The sequence below is a fragment of the Sinocyclocheilus grahami genome, unplaced genomic scaffold, assembly GCF_001515645.1.
Source record: "Sinocyclocheilus grahami isolate Dianchi unplaced genomic scaffold, SAMN03320097.WGS_v1.1 scaffold224.1, whole genome shotgun sequence".
NCBI classification, from domain to species: domain Eukaryota; kingdom Metazoa; phylum Chordata; class Actinopteri; order Cypriniformes; family Cyprinidae; genus Sinocyclocheilus; species Sinocyclocheilus grahami.
Window position 1 is genome coordinate 956,824 of NW_015505403.1, and position 18,389 is coordinate 975,212.

The 18,389-nt window shown below is 37.5% G+C and overlaps 1 protein-coding gene across 1 annotated transcript in view; it reads left to right on the forward strand.

The window, feature by feature from the left end:
* Window positions 1-18,389, forward strand: part of LOC107596898 (protein unc-13 homolog A-like) — a 60,437-nt gene that overhangs the window by 32,091 nt on the left and 9,957 nt on the right. The window contains exons 14-41 of the mRNA XM_016287754.1: window positions 100-178; window positions 1,882-1,887; window positions 2,253-2,327; window positions 2,422-2,641; window positions 4,251-4,478; window positions 4,557-4,698; window positions 6,296-6,465; window positions 7,682-7,797; window positions 7,941-8,104; window positions 8,190-8,343; window positions 8,443-8,511; window positions 8,764-8,853; window positions 9,270-9,404; window positions 9,794-9,927; window positions 10,013-10,098; window positions 10,480-10,606; window positions 10,729-10,825; window positions 12,413-12,556; window positions 12,874-12,951; window positions 13,059-13,082; window positions 13,191-13,268; window positions 13,395-13,483; window positions 13,560-13,712; window positions 13,793-13,916; window positions 15,420-15,425; window positions 17,188-17,217; window positions 17,976-18,032; window positions 18,185-18,311. Of these exons, the coding sequence (XP_016143240.1) occupies window positions 100-178; window positions 1,882-1,887; window positions 2,253-2,327; window positions 2,422-2,641; window positions 4,251-4,478; window positions 4,557-4,698; window positions 6,296-6,465; window positions 7,682-7,797; window positions 7,941-8,104; window positions 8,190-8,343; window positions 8,443-8,511; window positions 8,764-8,853; window positions 9,270-9,404; window positions 9,794-9,927; window positions 10,013-10,098; window positions 10,480-10,606; window positions 10,729-10,825; window positions 12,413-12,556; window positions 12,874-12,951; window positions 13,059-13,082; window positions 13,191-13,268; window positions 13,395-13,483; window positions 13,560-13,712; window positions 13,793-13,916; window positions 15,420-15,425; window positions 17,188-17,217; window positions 17,976-18,032; window positions 18,185-18,311 (3,002 nt within the window). The remainder of the gene's footprint in view (window positions 1-99; window positions 179-1,881; window positions 1,888-2,252; window positions 2,328-2,421; window positions 2,642-4,250; window positions 4,479-4,556; window positions 4,699-6,295; window positions 6,466-7,681; window positions 7,798-7,940; window positions 8,105-8,189; window positions 8,344-8,442; window positions 8,512-8,763; window positions 8,854-9,269; window positions 9,405-9,793; window positions 9,928-10,012; window positions 10,099-10,479; window positions 10,607-10,728; window positions 10,826-12,412; window positions 12,557-12,873; window positions 12,952-13,058; window positions 13,083-13,190; window positions 13,269-13,394; window positions 13,484-13,559; window positions 13,713-13,792; window positions 13,917-15,419; window positions 15,426-17,187; window positions 17,218-17,975; window positions 18,033-18,184; window positions 18,312-18,389) is intronic.

An 18,389-nucleotide genomic window follows, 5' to 3' on the forward strand; every position in this document is an offset into this window, starting at 1 on the left:
GTTTTTTTGTATTTTCTCTCTATATATATATATATATATATATATATATATATATATATATATATATATATATATTACATCTACCCATTTGATCCACAGGCCTGGAGGTGCTCTTTACAGCATAGACAGCATGCCTGACTTACGCAAGAGGAAAGCCATCCCTCTCGTCCGAGACCTGGTGAGTCACACAACCCCGCTTCAGTACGTCAAACTTTCAACTAAAGCATTGCTGGATCCAACATCACCTTCCCAACTCTTCAAAAGCACCGTCCATACGCATCAGAGTGGTTATTTTGGGCAGCAGTCTGTCAAGGGTCTGTAGTTCACACAGAAGTCTCTGTGGCACATCTGTTTGAATCACGGCTACAGGGTTAGACGTTATTAGAGCATTACTCAGCTCCATTCATCCTGTAGACTGATGAATCTCCAGCCTCACGACTGCCTCAATATCTCCTTTATAGTCCTATTAGTTTTGGCCTGTGTATTTTTTCCTGAGCTGACTTCATTGTCTGCTAACCTTGTTTTGTGCCTGTAACCTACTTTGGGAGCTTGTTGAACTTTTCCACTGATGCTTAAAAAAAGATTAGGTGGCAAATAAAATCAAACATCATTGGTTCTCACATGGATAGACACAATTTGAGTTGAATTACTGAAATAAATGAACTTTTCCACGACATTCTAATTTATTGAGATGCACCTGTAGATGTTAAAGCCAACATGAAATCTAAATTGATCCAACTAATACAAGTTCCTGGTCTTATCGTGCCTAATCCATCAGTGCATTTTCAAATACAAGCAAAATATAATGTAATAACCACATTTAAATGTTGCTAGTAATTCGATCTGGTTACAGCCAACAAAATATATTTATGTAGTGCTAAATTGATTGCATTGCAGTTAAATTAAGTTTTAACAAAATGCTCAAGAGTTGTGTTGCATTAGTGCATGTTTATTAACTATATCAAACAAGCTACAGAATCTATTTTTGAGTTTACTTGTTAACAACGCTTTCTGAAAAACTTCTCATTAGATTGACAGCAGAGTTCAATGGGCTCAGGGGAGGCGAGAGAGACGCGGACTCCCGCTGTAACTTTACCTGCTGGTGTCACTGTTGGACAATGTCTCTTTAGAAAAACTAGTGATTTATATACTTTTTAATGTTATTTATACATAATGTAATATTGGCGTTGTTTTATTTTTGTACTAATTTTTTTTTGAAGGAGGCACTGCCCAACGCTTTCTGAAAAACTTCTCATTAGATTGACAGCAGAGTTAGTTGTGTATTGATTAAACAAAGTAACAAGAGCCAAAAAAAAAAAACCGTTCATTAGCTGACAGCTGTCGTGTAGGTCTGGCTGTACTTATTCAGCCAAGAACGCTCCTGGCAGCCTTCACTGGAGATCTATCAGAGCAGGCAACGGCACCAGGCTTGCTTTGATGCCACGGACTGGAAGATGAGGGAGAAATTACCATACCGCACTAAACTGTTTAAATCCAGTTTACCGTCACCGATACTGACTCTAAGAGTCAGAAGCCAAAGTGCTTACTTGAGCAGAATTAAAATGCATGTGAAAAACGATTAAACTAGAGACAAAGTACCTCCTCCCTCTCTTTCTTTTTTCTCTCTGCTCTCTCTGTATTTCAGTCTTCCACATGCATTCTTGTTATACAAGCACTTTTTGTGGCCTCTTTACATAAATACTTTCTCCATGTGGTTGAGTCAGTAGATTTATAAAAAGTATAACCTGGATTTTTTCCCCCCTTTTTTATTTTTAACTTAATAAGTTGATGTATGAATTAAAAACTTTTCGTGTTATCTTTGGCAAACTTCTAAAAATGTTTTTGTTCTATTTCTTTTTTCCAATGCCTCACCTCCTGCAGGCAATGGTAAGTATTCACAATTTCACTTTTCCAGCACTCCTGCGTAAAATGCTTCAATTCCAACCACAAACATTTTCTGCTAATTATCACTGCACCCTTCAGAAGGAAATTCTTTATGAAACTATGACATTTTATCACAAATTCACAACTATTTTTATTATTTACATTTTATTGAAATTATGTATCTTTTTAATTTTGTTTTATTCTATTAAGTTTATTTAGTTTGTATTTTTTTATCAATCTGTTGTTAAAAGTTGGACAAATAAAAATATTGTTAAGAAGTATTCAGTTTCTTATTAGAAAGCAATCAAATGTATTTATTCAACAAAATACATACATTTTCTCCTAATTGTTTTTTTGTTCTCTTGTAGTCTCTTGTCCAGAACTCTCGAAAAGCAGGCATCACTTCTACTATGGCCTCCAGCACACTTAACAATGAAGAACTGGTATGTCAACAAGCCCCGTTTTCTTCCTGGACATTCATATTTTGCAGTTCAGAACCATTTTCCATTTACCTGTTGATTTATTATGACCATGCAGAAGAGTCACGTCTATAAGAAGACCCTGCAGGCTTTGATCTACCCCATTTCCTGTACTACTCCACACAACTTTGAGGTGTGGACGGCCACCACTCCCACCTACTGCTACGAGTGCGAGGGGCTTCTGTGGGGCATCGCTCGACAGGGCATGCGCTGCACCGAGTGTGGGGTCAAGTGTCATGAGAAGTGTCAAGATTTGCTTAATGCCGATTGTCTACAGAGTAAGATGTTCTTATTGAGTTTCTTTCTTCACTCTCAAATGTTGTCTTCAATACAAAAAATACACTACTGTTCAAAGGTTTGGGAAAAGTTACAGAAATCATTCTAAAATGCTGATTTATTATCAATATTGCAAACCATTTGTGCTGATTAATATTTTTTGATACTAGTTTTTGCTACCTAATATTGTATTTGTTAATCAATCGGAATTGTAAAAACGGAGTAATGATGCTGAAAATTCAGCTTTGCATCACATGAATAAATTATGTTTTACAGTATATAAAAATAGAAAACTTTACGTTATTTTAAATTGTAATAACATTTCACAATATTACAGTTTTTTCTGTATTTTTGATCAAATATATGCATCATTGATGAGCAGAAGAAACGTCTTTAAAAAACATTAAAAAATCTTACTGATCCCACAATTTGTGAACTGTAGTATATATCTATATATTTATATAGAAAAAAATACTATATTTTTAAAATATATTACTATATTTATGAGTTTTACCAAATTTAAATATTCGTCAAAAGTTAGGAAAATAATGATTTTTAGTCTCTTATGCTCAACAAGGCTGCATTTTATTTTAATATAAATACAGTAAAAACAGAATTATTGTGAAATATTGTTACTCTTATTACTAGAAAGCTTTTTATTTCAATATATTTTAAAATGTATTTTATTTCTGTGATGACAGCTGAATTTTCAGCAGCCATTCCAGTAGCTCAATTATTAATATTTTTCCCAAAAAAATTGTTTAGCTTTTATTTGAAATAGAAATCTTTTGTAACATTATAAATGTGTTCACTGTCAATTTTGATCAGTTTAATGCATTCTTGCTGAATAAGTGTTCATTTCTTTTATTTATTTATTTATTTTATTTTTCAGTTATTAAATGTTTGGTATTGTATCACAGTTTTCGCAAAAAAAAATTATAAAAATAAAGCACTGAAAATAAACTCAACAAGGCTGCATTTTATTTTAATATAAATACAGTAAAAACAGAATTATTGTGAAATATTGTTACTCTTATTACTAGAAAGCTTTTTATTTCAATATATTTTAAAATGTATTTTATTTCTGTGATGACAGCTGAATTTTCAGCAGCCATTCCAGTAGCTCAATTATTAATATTTTTCCCAAAAAAATTGTTTAGCTTTTATTTGAAATAGAAATATTTTGTAACATTATAAATGTGTTCACTGTCAATTTTGATCAGTTTAATGCATTCTTGCTGAATAAGTGTTCATTTCTTTTATTTATTTATTTATTTATTTTATTTTTCAGTTATTAAATGTTTGGTATTGTATCACAGTTTTCGCAAAAAAAAATTATAAAAATAAAGCACTGAAAATAAATATTATTCAAGATGTCTTGAGTACCCAATCAGCTTATTTCTGAAGGATCTTGTGACACTGAAGACTGGAGTAATGGCTGCTGAAAATTCAGCTTCATCACAGGAATAAAATTTTAAAATCTATTAACATCGAAAACTGTTATTTTAAATTGATCGAGTAAATGCAGCCATGGTGAGAATAAGAGACTTCTTTCAAAAACATTAAAAATCCACATCCAGTATTAAAATAAACCTCATCCGTCTTTCACAGGGGCGGCGGAGAAGAGCTCTAAGCATGGAGCTGAGGATCGCACGCAGAACATCATCATGGTGTTGAAAGACCGCATGAAGATCCGTGAACGCAACAAGCCTGAGATATTCGAGCTGATTCAGGATGTGTTTGGAGTCATCAAGGCAACACACGTGGCTCAGATGAAGCAGATCAAGCAAAGCGTCCTGGACGGGACGTCCAAGTGGTCAGCCAAGATCAGCATCACCGGTAATGACCCACTTTGACTAGTAAAAGTTTATGTCATATCGGTTATATTAATATTTACCCTGTTGTTTCTCCGATCAGTATTATGTGCCCAGGGCCTGCAGGCAAAGGACAAAACCGGCTCCAGCGATCCTTATGTTACGGTGCAAGTAGGCAAGACCAAGAAACGAACCAAGACCATCTACGGCAACCTCAATCCTGTATGGGATGAGAGCTTCAATTTGTAAGGGGCTTCAAATCTCAATTAATATGTTTCAAACATATTTTGTTTAGGATCAGTGCTCATGGTGATACAAAAACATCTCAACAGTGAGTGTCACAACTCTTCCGATCGGATCAAAGTGCGCGTTTGGGACGAGGATGATGATATTAAGTCCAGAGTAAAGCAAAAGTTCAAACGAGAGTCTTTTTTCTGTATTTTTGATCAAATATATGCATCATTGATGAGCAGAAGAAACGTCTTTAAAAAACATTAAAAAATCTTACTGATCCCACAATTTGTGAACTGTAGTATATATCTATATATTTATATAGAAAAAAATACTATATTTTTAAAATATATTACTATATTTATGAGTTTTACCAAATTTAAATATTCGTCAAAAGTTAGGAAAATAATGATTTTTAGTCTCTTATGCTCAACAAGGCTGCATTTTATTTTAATATAAATACAGTAAAAACAGAATTATTGTGAAATATTGTTACTCTTATTACTAGAAAGCTTTTTATTTCAATATATTTTAAAATGTATTTTATTTCTGTGATGACAGCTGAATTTTCAGCAGCCATTCCAGTAGCTCAATTATTAATATTTTTCCCAAAAAAATTGTTTAGCTTTTATTTGAAATAGAAATATTTTGTAACATTATAAATGTGTTCACTGTCAATTTTGATCAGTTTAATGCATTCTTGCTGAATAAGTGTTCATTTCTTTTATTTATTTATTTATTTATTTTATTTTTCAGTTATTAAATGTTTGGTATTGTATCACAGTTTTCGCAAAAAAAAATTATAAAAATAAAGCACTGAAAATAAATATTATTCAAGATGTCTTGAGTACCCAATCAGCTTATTTCTGAAGGATCTTGTGACACTGAAGACTGGAGTAATGGCTGCTGAAAATTCAGCTTCATCACAGGAATAAAATTTTAAAATCTATTAACATCGAAAACTGTTATTTTAAATTGATCGAGTAAATGCAGCCATGGTGAGAATAAGAGACTTCTTTCAAAAACATAAAAAATCCACATCCAGTATTAAAATAAACCTCATCCGTCTTTCACAGGGGCGGCGGAGAAGAGCTCTAAGCATGGAGCTGAGGATCGCACGCAGAACATCATCATGGTGTTGAAAGACCGCATGAAGATCCGTGAACGCAACAAGCCTGAGATATTCGAGCTGATTCAGGATGTGTTTGGAGTCATCAAGGCAACACACGTGGCTCAGATGAAGCAGATCAAGCAAAGCGTCCTGGACGGGACGTCCAAGTGGTCAGCCAAGATCAGCATCACCGGTAATGACCCACTTTGACTAGTAAAAGTTTATGTCATATCGGTTATATTAATATTTACCCTGTTGTTTCTCCGATCAGTATTATGTGCCCAGGGCCTGCAGGCAAAGGACAAAACCGGCTCCAGCGATCCTTATGTTACGGTGCAAGTAGGCAAGACCAAGAAACGAACCAAGACCATCTACGGCAACCTCAATCCTGTATGGGATGAGAGCTTCAATTTGTAAGGGGCTTCAAATCTCAATTAATATGTTTCAAACATATTTTGTTTAGGATCAGTGCTCATGGTGATACAAAAACATCTCAACAGTGAGTGTCACAACTCTTCCGATCGGATCAAAGTGCGCGTTTGGGACGAGGATGATGATATTAAGTCCAGAGTAAAGCAAAAGTTCAAACGAGAGTCTGACGATTTCCTCGGTCAGACTATCATCGAGGTTCGAACTCTGAGCGGAGAAATGGACGTCTGGTACAACCTGGGTGAGTAGCCAAACATTAATTACATAAATGTAATGTTATATTCATGTTGCGCACAGGTCAAACAGCAATGCAATGCTCAAAGATCAAACAATTTCAACTGTGACCCCATTCGCCAATGACCTTTAGAAGCGAGGCCAAGGGTTACAGAACAGTTAGCGTGGCATCATTAGGTGGGCGGTCGCATATCATATCTTGTCTTTTTGTGATATATATCAAAGTGATTGGCATGACTTGTTTCACTCACTTTCTTGCTAACATACTGTAGCAACCTTGTAAAATTGGCATTTCATAACACTACCTTGTGAAAAAAACTTAAAAGTTTTATCACACTTGTATAGTAGCACTGCAATAAAAAATTAAAAATGGATTACGTTACACATTTTACTTGAAATTTTTCTTGCACTTCTAAAATCAATTAAATTTGACTTCAAACTGTACCTTTTTCTCCATATGATTTTCATGTGATTTTGTTTGCCTTGTGGATTTTTTTTTTTTACGATTTTTGTACAATTTTATTTTTCATGCATTTTCTGTATGATTTTTTTTTTTTGGCGTTTTTTGGACAGTTTTCATTTTTGCATACAATTTTCGTATAATTTTTTTTACGATCTTTATACGGTTTTGTTTTTCCATGCGATTTCCATATGATTTTCGTTTTTTATGGTGTAACAAAGTTCATAAGTCGGGAAGAAGGAGGCGGGAACCGGCGAACACTCAAAGAAACTTTAATAATAAAATAAACACAAAATAGCGCGACAGCCCCTCGCGGACGACTGTCGCGCACAAACAAAACCAAAACACAAAATAAAATCCAGGCCTGGTCCTCTCTCGTCTTTCCCTGTCGTCACTCCTCCTTTGTATCCTTCCGGAGCTCCTCCGTGAGACTCGAGACCGGTGAGTGGCGCAGGTGTCGCGCATTCGCAATTACTCCACCGGCCTCGCTCTGTTCCCACGGCTCTCGGCCCCGCCCCTCTCGTCACATATGGGTTTCATAAAATGTCTTTTTTACGATTTTCCTTTCCATACGAATTTCTTTTTTACAATTGTTTTTTAATGTGATTTTAGTTTTTTTTTTCACAGACGCTTTGTGTTTGATTTTCTTTCAGCTTTATGGTTTTTGTACCACTTTCTTTTATCACACAGTTCTCTGTGATTTTCTTGTTTTTTTTGTTGTTGGTTTTTTATGGTGTACCAACTTCATTTTGCTTCCTTTCAGACAAGCGTACAGACAAGTCTGCTGTATCTGGAGCCATTCGCATGCACATCAGTGTGGAGATCAAAGGAGAGGAAACTGTAGCTCCGTACCACGTCCAGTACACTTGCTTGCACGAGGTCAGTCTGACGCTGTCATGATCATATTTGTCATTCTCATTTTCCTCCTACCATTATTTATTAGCAAGCATAATTACATAGTCCCTTCTAGAGTATATCAAATCAGTCCTTAACGAATTGATCCTCTTTCCATCTCTCCATAGAACCTTTTCCACTATCTAACGGACATCCAGAACAACGGGGTGGTGAAGATACCAGATGCCAAGGGTGATGATGCATGGAAGGTTTACTTCGAAGAGACGCCCCAAGAAATCGTAGACGAGTTTGCCATGCGTTACGGAGTGGAGTCCATTTATCAAGCCATGACGTATTATTCTCTCCTAAGTTTTGCCATTAACGTTTTAGCTGCTTGCTTACGTACTTAGGTACTTTTTGTTCCTTCTTGTTTCTAGACACTTCACCTGTTTGTCATCAAAGTACATGTGTCCTGGAGTGCCTGCGGTCATGAGCACCCTACTGGCCAACATCAACGCTTACTACGCTCACACAACCCAGGCCACCAACAATGTGTCTGCTTCTGACCGTTTCGCTGCTTCCAACTTTGGGGTGAGTGCTTCATCCATCCATACGGAAAAGGAAGATTTCAGCATTGAAGTGTTTAGTGTTACTAATAATTTGGGGTGGTTTCGTGTTTGTTCTTTGTAGAAAGAGCGATTTGTCAAGCTTCTGGACCAGCTTCACAACTCCCTGAGGATTGACCTCTCTATGTACAGGGTATTGTGACTTTTTGGTGTTTCCTTGAGTAGTCACACCTTTTCTTGTTTCTGTATGAAGGATCTTTCTTAACTAAAGGTAAATGGTTAGTGTGGTGTTCGCCTGCAGGTGGGTTCATTGAATCAGACAAATGAGATTGATTTGTTTGATGTGACTACATTTAAAAGCTTTAAGTTGTATTGAAATGTCTGAAATATCGGAGGAAGAATGAGTATTGATGACAAAGAGAACCCCTTTCTTGTGTGCGTTTAGAATAATTTCCCAGCTAGCAGTCCTGAGAGACTGCAGGACCTCAAGTCTACTGTGGACCTACTAACCAGTATCACATTCTTCAGGATGAAGGTTAGTTGTGAATCCCTGATGCTGTTGATTTGGATAAACTTGGACAATTTTGCCTTTGGGTGTGGGGGGGGGGGGGGGGGGGTCTTTCTTGTGTAATTTTCTTTTTTACAATTTTGGGAATATTTTCTTGTTTCATTCTATTTTCATACAATTTTCATTGCGATATGGTTTTCTTTTTATTATGTTTCTAGCGTTGTCATTTTAATACAATTTTCTTTTTTCATGCAATTTTCGTATGCTTTTTTTGCCATATAATTCTTGTGCAATTTTATTTTCCACATGGTGGTGTTCTACAATTTCTATACAGTTTTTGTTTTTCCTATAATTTCTGAATGATTCTTTTTTTTTTCAGACCACCTCATTTTGCACAGTTTTCAATGTATCCATCTGAAAGGACCATTAACTTTTTTCTCCAGGTCCAAGAGCTCCAGAGTCCTCCTCGTGCCAGCCAAGTAGTGAAGGACTGTGTGAAGGCTTGCCTCAACTCTACCTACGAATACATTTTCAACAACTGCCATGAGCTGTATAGTCGAGAATACCAAACAGACCCGGTAAGTCGACGCTTCCTGGCCCAGAGACCCTGATCAGCCCCAAAGCTCTTTGCCCCGGGAGCATCCAAGTCATTTTATCAGAGCAGTTCATCTTGTTGCTTTTGTTTATGCTGTTACAGGCTTCCCTCATAAATATCAAACACTCTTCCTGTTGAATTAAACATCTAACCCTGAGCTACTTACTATATTTTGCTGCGAAGCTTTGCAGGTTTGTTATATATCATGTTCCCCTGGAGTGGTTGGCATATTTTTGTTTGTTTGTTTGCTGGCTGAAATAAGCCATTCCTGCTGTGCGCCTTAGTGGGGTCATTTCTTCCAGAGGTTGGCAGATTATGAAAAGCCATAACATGCTTCAAGCTACCATTTCAAAATGAATTCCTTTTGTACAGAGCAAAAAAGGAGAGGTTCCTCCAGACGAACAAGGTCCAAGTATCAAGAATCTAGACTTCTGGTCTAAGCTAATCACCCTCATTGTCTCAATTATTGAAGAGGACAAGAACTCCTACACCCCTTGCCTTAACCAGTGAGTCCGTCACCATTTTATTGCACAAAATGTACATTCATAAACTTTTTGAGGGTCTTAATATTATGTATTCTGGTCCACACAGGTTTCCACAGGAGCTCAATGTTGGAAAGATCAGCGCAGAGGTTATGTGGAACCTGTTTGCCCAAGATATGAAGTACGCAATGGAAGGTGAGTCTAAGCTAAGAAGCTTTTCTTGATCTATCTAGCCTTTGTATTGATTGGTTCTTGGTTTTGTAGACTATTTTGCAGACTCCAGAACCTCATTAAAAAGTTTCAGCTGTAGGTCTGTAATGCTCATAACTTGACTGACTGATGAGATGCAATAAAAAAGTTTGCTTCTTAGTTAGATTTTTAGTTAGAAACACAAGCCTGGCAGGATTTCTCACTGATAGCCACTTAAATTTCACACTTGGTGAAAGTCGACATGTGGTGGAGTTCTTCTCATCTGCTGATTCAGTAGGGGTTCTCCGCTCTGCGTAGATTTATTATGTGCTGTTATATCTCAAACTGTTTCATGAAGAGCTTTTGTCTTCACCTCGTGGCTTTCAGAGCATGAAAAGAACCGCCTGTGCAAGAGTGCCGATTACATGAACCTGCACTTCAAAGTAAAGTGGCTCTACAATGAATACTGCAAAGACCTGCCTTTCTTCAAGAGCCGCGTGCCTGAATATCCCACGTGAGTGACTCCCGACGCTTCCCTTCTCGCACGCGTATTATCCGAATCATGCACACTCAAAATGTCACTGTGACCGTGGTATGATGGATAATAGAGCTTTAGGTGGTGATGTTACTCTGCAGGTGGTTCGAGCCATTTGTCATCCAGTGGTTGGATGAAAATGAGGAGGTGTCTCGAGACTTTTTGCACGGAGCCCTGGAGCGCGACAAGAAAGATGGGGTGAGATTTATTTCTTTTGCCTTTTGGTTCCTTCTCGAACCGAGGCCATTCGATGCAACAAATATCATAGTTTATAAATCAATAAAAACATATAAAATTTGATATACATTATAAGCAAAAAATCCCATAGACTTTGCAGCCTTGCAGCCAAATTTGACGGGTTGTATCGCCGACTAAGAATTTTGTAGAAACATCTGGGTCACCACATTTGAAGAGGCTGGCAAACTGTGTAAGAAACATACCTCACAGTGGGGTGTAAGTTGTACCCCTTGGGCGCAAGAGACCCCAAAGTTGCCACATAGACATACTATGGTGAAGGAACTGAGCACATCTGTTTTCCATGCCCTAGCAACCATTGTTGAGCACCCTATCAACCCAAATATGAATGTTGTAGAGGCATGGGGGTTGGTTTATATCATTCATAATGGCAATCAGCCTTTGAAGTATCACCATTGGCAGCTGCCAAACCATTCCTTAACAACCAAACAGAGTACCCTAGCAACCATTTTGCAAGACCTATATCTCTGCATCAGAGCATCGTATGGACATGGAGCTTGTCTCACTTGATTCATGCTACCACACAGGACTTCAGTATGCTACACCTGCTAACAGTGAATAGCTACACGGTAATAGCGATTAGTTAAACATGCTAAAAATCCTAACTAATCATTAGTGCTGTCAAATAATTAATCGCGATTAATCACATCCAAAATAAAAGTTTTTCTTTACATAATATATAAGTGTGTACTGTGTATGCTTATTATGTATATATAAATACAAACACATGCATGTATATATTTGAGAAACATTTTATGTTTATATATTAAATATATTTATATATAATTTAAAATATAATAACCCCACTGTACATAATAAATAAACACAGTACACATACATATATTATGTAAACAAAAAGTTTTATTTTGGATGCGATTTAATCGCGATTAATCGTTTGACAGCCCTTCGTTTGACAGTTAAAAAAGACCCTAGTAACTGCACAGTGCCACCGCAAGCACCACTCACATTTTCTTCAGAAAATGTACATATCTAGTTATTATTATTATAATAAAATATTTAAAAGACCATTGAGTAAGTTAAAAAACATATCTTTACATATCTTATTGAAACTGATAACACTTTAGTTTATTGGTAACACTTGAGCTTTACATACAGTTGGACTATTGCTTTAATACTAGTAAAAGTAATAATACATTTGTAGAATCTCTAAGAAAATTTGAAAGCAAACCTGGAAATTTACTGTAAAGCTATACTTACTATTTAGCTTAGCAGCTGTAATAAGTTACAGTAACAACAGACCTCACGCCTGCAGCCAGACATGTCAAAATTTGATGAATTAGTGCCCTTTGGAGCACCTCAGCATGTTCCTGAACCAATAAGCACACTCTTTAGTTCATTACTTCCACCGAGCCCCCTTTGGGAACCTGCCACAGTCTCACCTCGACCCAATTATTTCCAGACGAAAGAGCTCACGCCTGACGTCTGGTCGCAAATTGCTTGCGCAGTCTCTTGTGCCTTCTATTCTAGAGCTTTTTCTGACTTGCACGTCCAACTCTTTCTTTCCTACAGTATCAGCAAACTTCAGAGCACGCTCTCTTCTCCTGTTCGGTAGTGGACGTCTTCTCACAGCTTAACCAGAGCTTCGAGATCATTAAAAAGCTGGAGTGTCCAGACCCACAGATCGTCGGACACTACATGAAGAGATTTGCCAAGGTCCTCGTGATCATTCCATTAATATAGTTTGTAAATCTGTTAGTTTTAGCCAAGTGCACAATGTGAGAGTGTATGTCTGTCTTTTAAGAATATTGCTTGTCAAATAGTAAAACATTACGTCAGTGAGTAAAAGTCAAGTGCTTAGCTTAGATTTTGGTCGCAAGCTTTGGTTGCAGATTTCTGTTAGCATGATCTGTATGGATCATATGAAGAAATGTTTTACAAAAGCAACATTAATATTGACCTTCACGGGTCAATCTATGGAATAGTTTGCGTTTTCATTGGACTTGTTTTAACATGCTCTCTTTACCCCACAGACCATTAGCAATGTTCTGCTGTCCTATGCGGATATTATCTCAAGAGACTTCCCCAACCACTGCACAAAGGAGAAAGTGGTAATACTCTAAAAATCCCTGTGGAATCAGGTTTATATATTTGAAATAGTTGCTTATATCCGGAATTTATCTCATTTGGTTTGTGTTCTCTTTTTCTTTGATTTTAGAATGCAAAGGATGGTGCTGTCAAGGTATGTTGATCTGACATGGGTAGAATATGCCATGCAGCTTTTTGGTGGGTTGAGTTAGTCTTGTGTTGAACTTCATGCATTTTAACAAAGTGTTTTTGCTCCCCACAGCCATGCATCCTCATCAATAATATCCAACAGCTCAGGGTACAGCTTGAGAAGATGTTTGAGGCTATGGGTGGTAAAGATGTAAGTGAACCACAAATATGCCAATATTATGGCTTAGCAAAGCCTAGATTTGCTTCTTGAGCTACAACCTTCTGAGAACCTGGTTAAGTTCTGGTGGTTTTGACCATTGATTATTGTGCCTTTCAGTTGAACGTTGAAGCTAGCGACATCTTGAAAGAACTCCAGGTGAAGCTCAACAATGTTTTGGATGACCTTGCAAGGATCTTTGCCACCAGGTGAGGTACCAAGGGATCAGAAAGAAGTAGTTATTTTGTTCTATTCTTGGAGTAACATCTGTTCTCCACCCACTAGTTTCCAACCAAACATTGAAGAAAATGTCAAGCAGATGGGTGACATACTTAGCCAGGTGAAGGGGACAGGAAACGTGCCAGCAAGTGCTTGCAGCAGCGTGGCACAGGATGCCGACAACGTCCTTCAGCCCATCATGGACTTCCTTGACAGCAAGTAAGATGCTAATCACTAGATTTAGACACTTTCTTGGAAATTTCACACCTTCGCTTCGCTCTTAACTTTTTCCTTGTCAGTCTCACGCTGTTTGCCAAGATCTGTGAGAAGACAGTGTTGAAGCGAGTGCTGAAGGAGCTTTGGAAGCTGGTGATGAACACAATGGAAAAAACGATTGTTCTGCCGCCTTTGACTGACCAAACGGTAATGAACTGTTTATAATGTAATTAAGAGCAGACTTTTGAGAAATACCTCATGTAGAAATTTTTTTATATAAATACCAAAATTGTTTACAGCATTGTGTTTTCTGGTATGGATCATGAAGACTCTGAACAACTGGAAATGTATCTCCTCATGCCCAACAAAACATGTCCCTTTCCAAAAAATCAAATCACCTTGGACAAAAAAATCTTTCCACTCTAAAAACATTGGGTGTGCACCATATCATTCAAGCACCTCTCGAGACTGCTCTCTGGTCCTGTAGTCACACAGTTGCACATTTCATGTATGGTAATCTTGACTAAAACATTTTATTAAGTGTATTTCTATATATTTGAATGCTAGTTCATTTTTTAGAGCATTTCTACAGGAACAGAGACAACTTACTGCTTTTAATTTGTCTTGATATAACTGTGTATTTTTGTTTGTATTTGTTTATTTTGACAAAAGAGACCCATATCAGTTCTTTCAAAGACTGAACATTTGAACGGGAAACATCTCCCTATTGGCCTAGTTAACCAGTTGCCAATTACTGTTATGCTTACTGCAAAAAGCCAAAAATAGAAGTAGTAATTCACTCAAAATGTAAATCCTCTCATGTAAATCACCCTCGTTCCAAACCAGTATGACTTTCTTACGTCTGTGGATTCACTTTTGTCCAGTTCTTGTCCTGCAGGGTCAACGTCCTGCAGAGTTTAGCTCAAGTTGTCCCAGAATACATTTCTGCAAGTCCTGAAAACCTTGATTAGCTGGTGCAGGTGTGGGGTTTGGAGCTAAACTCTGCAGGACAGTGGCCTTCCAGGAGCAGCCCTGTCTATGGAAGTTCATGTTCATGCTGCTCTTTTTCCTACAATTAAGGTGCTTTCATGCTCCAAAAAGAACATTATAAAAGTGGCCTATATGACTATGTACTTTATTCCAAGTATTTTGAAGTTTTGAAGCCTAGACTGCCTTTGTGTAAGGAATTAAACAAAATGTAAGTTGTTATTCATTGGACACACCACCTTTGAATATGTGGCAATGCAAATGAGGTTTGATAGCTACTGCAAATTTTGCTTCAGAAGTCTTTAATTACAGTGCATAAGTCGTATGGAATACATTTGTGTTACTTTATGTTTATGTCCGTTTTGAAGCTTGACATCCCCTGGTCCCCAACCACTTTCACTGTATGGAAAAGAGCAGCTTGAACATTCTTAAAAAATTCTCTTTTTGTGTTTTATGGATGAAAGAACATCACGCAGGTTTGGAATGCAGTAAGGTAGAGATTTTTCATTTTTGGCTGAATTATTCCTTCACACTGGGCCTGCTTTAGTCCCTCAGGCAAGCACAGACCTTGGGACTTACTGTAATATCATATCAGGCCTGAAGCCGGTCCTGTAGACTTGAATGTTAATGCATCTTTTGATTTGATGTGGGGCTCTTTGTAGCTTCACTGACCCTTCTCTCTGGTTATTACATTCTCGCTCTCCCCCCGCTCCACCTCCACAGATGATAGTAAGTACCAGAGCACTTTTGTCTGTGCGTCTGTGTGTCCCGCAGTCCGTCCATGCCGGGTGACCCCCTTCCCACCACCTCCTTCTGCTCTGTGTGGCTGCCAAGTCCCTTCCTCTTGTCCAGTGCATCCTCATCCGTCTGTCACGTCTTTCTCTCCTTCTCCCGCTGTCTCTTTCTTCTCTTCTTCATCCATTTCCTCTCCTTTCCCTGGCCACCTCAGTGCTCTGTATACCCGAGGTGGCTGCAGCATGGTGCATCTCCTAATTGACTTGGACAAGGCCCTTTTCCGCCCCAACAAAACTTCCAATCTGATGTCTGCCCCACGTCTGACTGCCAACCCCTTCCGCTACTCATTCTCCTGGAAACGACGCTCTTTCGCTACCGGTCTAGTGTCCGTGGTGGGTCTAATATCTGGGTGGCGTGAACTGGTTTCAGGTGGTCCACCCTCCCCTTCTCTGTCACCTGTTTGAAACCTCTCCTCTGTGGGTTGTTGCTTGCATCTGATCTTCACCTCAACTCCTGAGCCTCTCTTTTTTTAGTCTCTGCAGACATCTGTTTGGTTTTTGCGTGTTGTTGTACCAAAATTGGCCTGATGGAACCCGAGGTCTCATACTGATGTGTTTTCTGGGATATTATTTTTAGATTTCCCCCCTATTCTCAGGCTTGAGAAATTTCCTTTTTACAATATAGTCTATTCATTTGTTGTTTGTAAAAAATTGTATTGCCATTTTATGGTGCAAATATTGTTTGTTTTTTGCTCTGCCTTTTTATGTGATGTTACAATCCATTAGCTTCCATTTGAATTCTTTTTTTTCTAGAATTGCCTTGAAAGATTTCATAGTTTTCGTATTTGCCTAGTTTAGTTGCTCCCTTATTTTACAAAGAATACAAAAATCTGAATTACATATTAATTACGAGAATTAATTTTAACCACTTTAAAGGGATAGTTCATCCAAAAATCAAAAGTCTGTTGCCATTTACTCATGTCTCACATCCATATAGAAATTATTTTCATCTGCCGTAGCTCTAAAATGTCATTCACATTAATGTATATTCAAGAACCAGTCTAAACTGTGAAAAGTTAATACTGTAATATTTTAAAATATTTAGTTTCTATTATATTGCATAATAAAAAAAATTCTACGCACTATAGTATTATACATTTAGGGTCAGGTACTGTATTGTTAATAAATAAATAGTAAATAAATGTCAATATTTTATTTAAATCAGTTTCTTTATGTAGTGTAATCTGTATTTATTTAAAAAAAAATCTCTAAAGCTTTCCACCGACCAGTTTTCATAGACATTTTTAGAACTGAATTAAGAGAAACATATTTTAGCAAATAATGACTTTTTCTGTTCAAGTTGTGCAGACTACTTATGGCACTTTTTATTATTATTATAATTTTTATAATATAATTTTTGCAACTCCAGAGCCCATTCATTTTCATTACATAAAAAAGAGCAGCGTGAACATTCTGTAAAACATCTCCTTTTGTGTTCCACACAAGGAAAAACGATTAATCAAGAACAAATCAAAATGAGGGTGTGTAAATAATGGCTGAGTTTTCATTTTTGGGTGAGCTGTCTATTTAACAACAAACTGAAAACATATTTTGAATAATAAAGAAAAAGTATTAAACGGAGATTGCACTTTACTACACTAACCGGCGTTAAGTCTGTCGGTTACTGAATAATGGACAACCTATTAAAGAGCACCAAGACCAATTCTCAAGTTAATTACACTATCCTCTCTTCACAGGGCAGGGTGAAGCTTGCTTGTCACAGTGATGTAAGGACTGAATCCCCATTTAGCTCAATGTGTCCTGTCTCTCTCTCTCATGTCTTCTTTGTGTGACTTGGGTCCCCCTGTTGAAACAAACTGGTGGAAGCAGTGTTTTTTACCCCTTGTTTTCAATGCAGTTGTGAGTTTCCCTATAGCCTCAGACCTATGTGCCCGTTCAAATCCTCACATAGTTCATTACAGGTGCTCGGACATGCCAGGTTAAATAATGCATGCATGACAGTCGCTTTAGACTTCGATGTCCATGCGGGTCTAAACAAAATTTATTTTTGCGATGTCAGAAATACAGTACTATTTCTGTATACTAACGATTTAATTTTCCAAGAAGGACTACATTGTACACATTTGTATAATGGTATAATAAGGTGCACAAGCCTCATTCACTTAGTGATATATCCAAAAATTAGAGTATCGGCCAGTCATAGATACTAGATATATCACCAGAGTGGTGTTGTTTGGGCTGTGGACCTACTGGTTTTGTAAACCTTTCAACTCTTGTCTCTGTCTTCTGTATGTAGCTAGTTTACCGTCTCATGTTGCACAAACAGTTGTGTGTCGATGCGTGGCTGTGTGCAAGCGTGTTTGGGGGTGGCGGGGCACGCTGGGATTGTGCGAGTGTTTGAGACCGTCTGTTTCTGACCTTTGTGATGTGGCATTTCTATCTACAACCCTGCTGAACTCTGTGACCTGACTAATGTCTCTTTGTTTTTCTCACTTCCTCCATTTTTTCCCTCTTCTTCCTCCAGGGCACTCAACTTATATTCAATGCAGCCAAGGAACTTGGTCAGCTCTCCAAGTTGAAGGTATGAAGGTTTTTTAATTTCTCTTCATTTTTAAAGTAAGTGTGGCATAAGATAACCCAGGATTACATTAACTCAGGGTTAAATGAACCTGAATTAATTGTAAAAAGATCATTGTTGAATTTTGTTCTTATAAAATGTTGTCCTTTTTTTAGGAGCACATGGTTCGTGAAGAGGCCAAGGCACTGTCCCCTAAACAGTGCGCAGTGATTGAGTTAGCACTGGATACTATAAAGGTGTGTAAAGAGCTGAATGTCAGTGTAAAGACTGTGTCTTCCACTGGTTTGTGACAATGCAGTGTTGTGCAGTTTTGTGTTTCAAATAGTGGGTTGTTAAATATTGTGTAAATGTGGCTTTTTT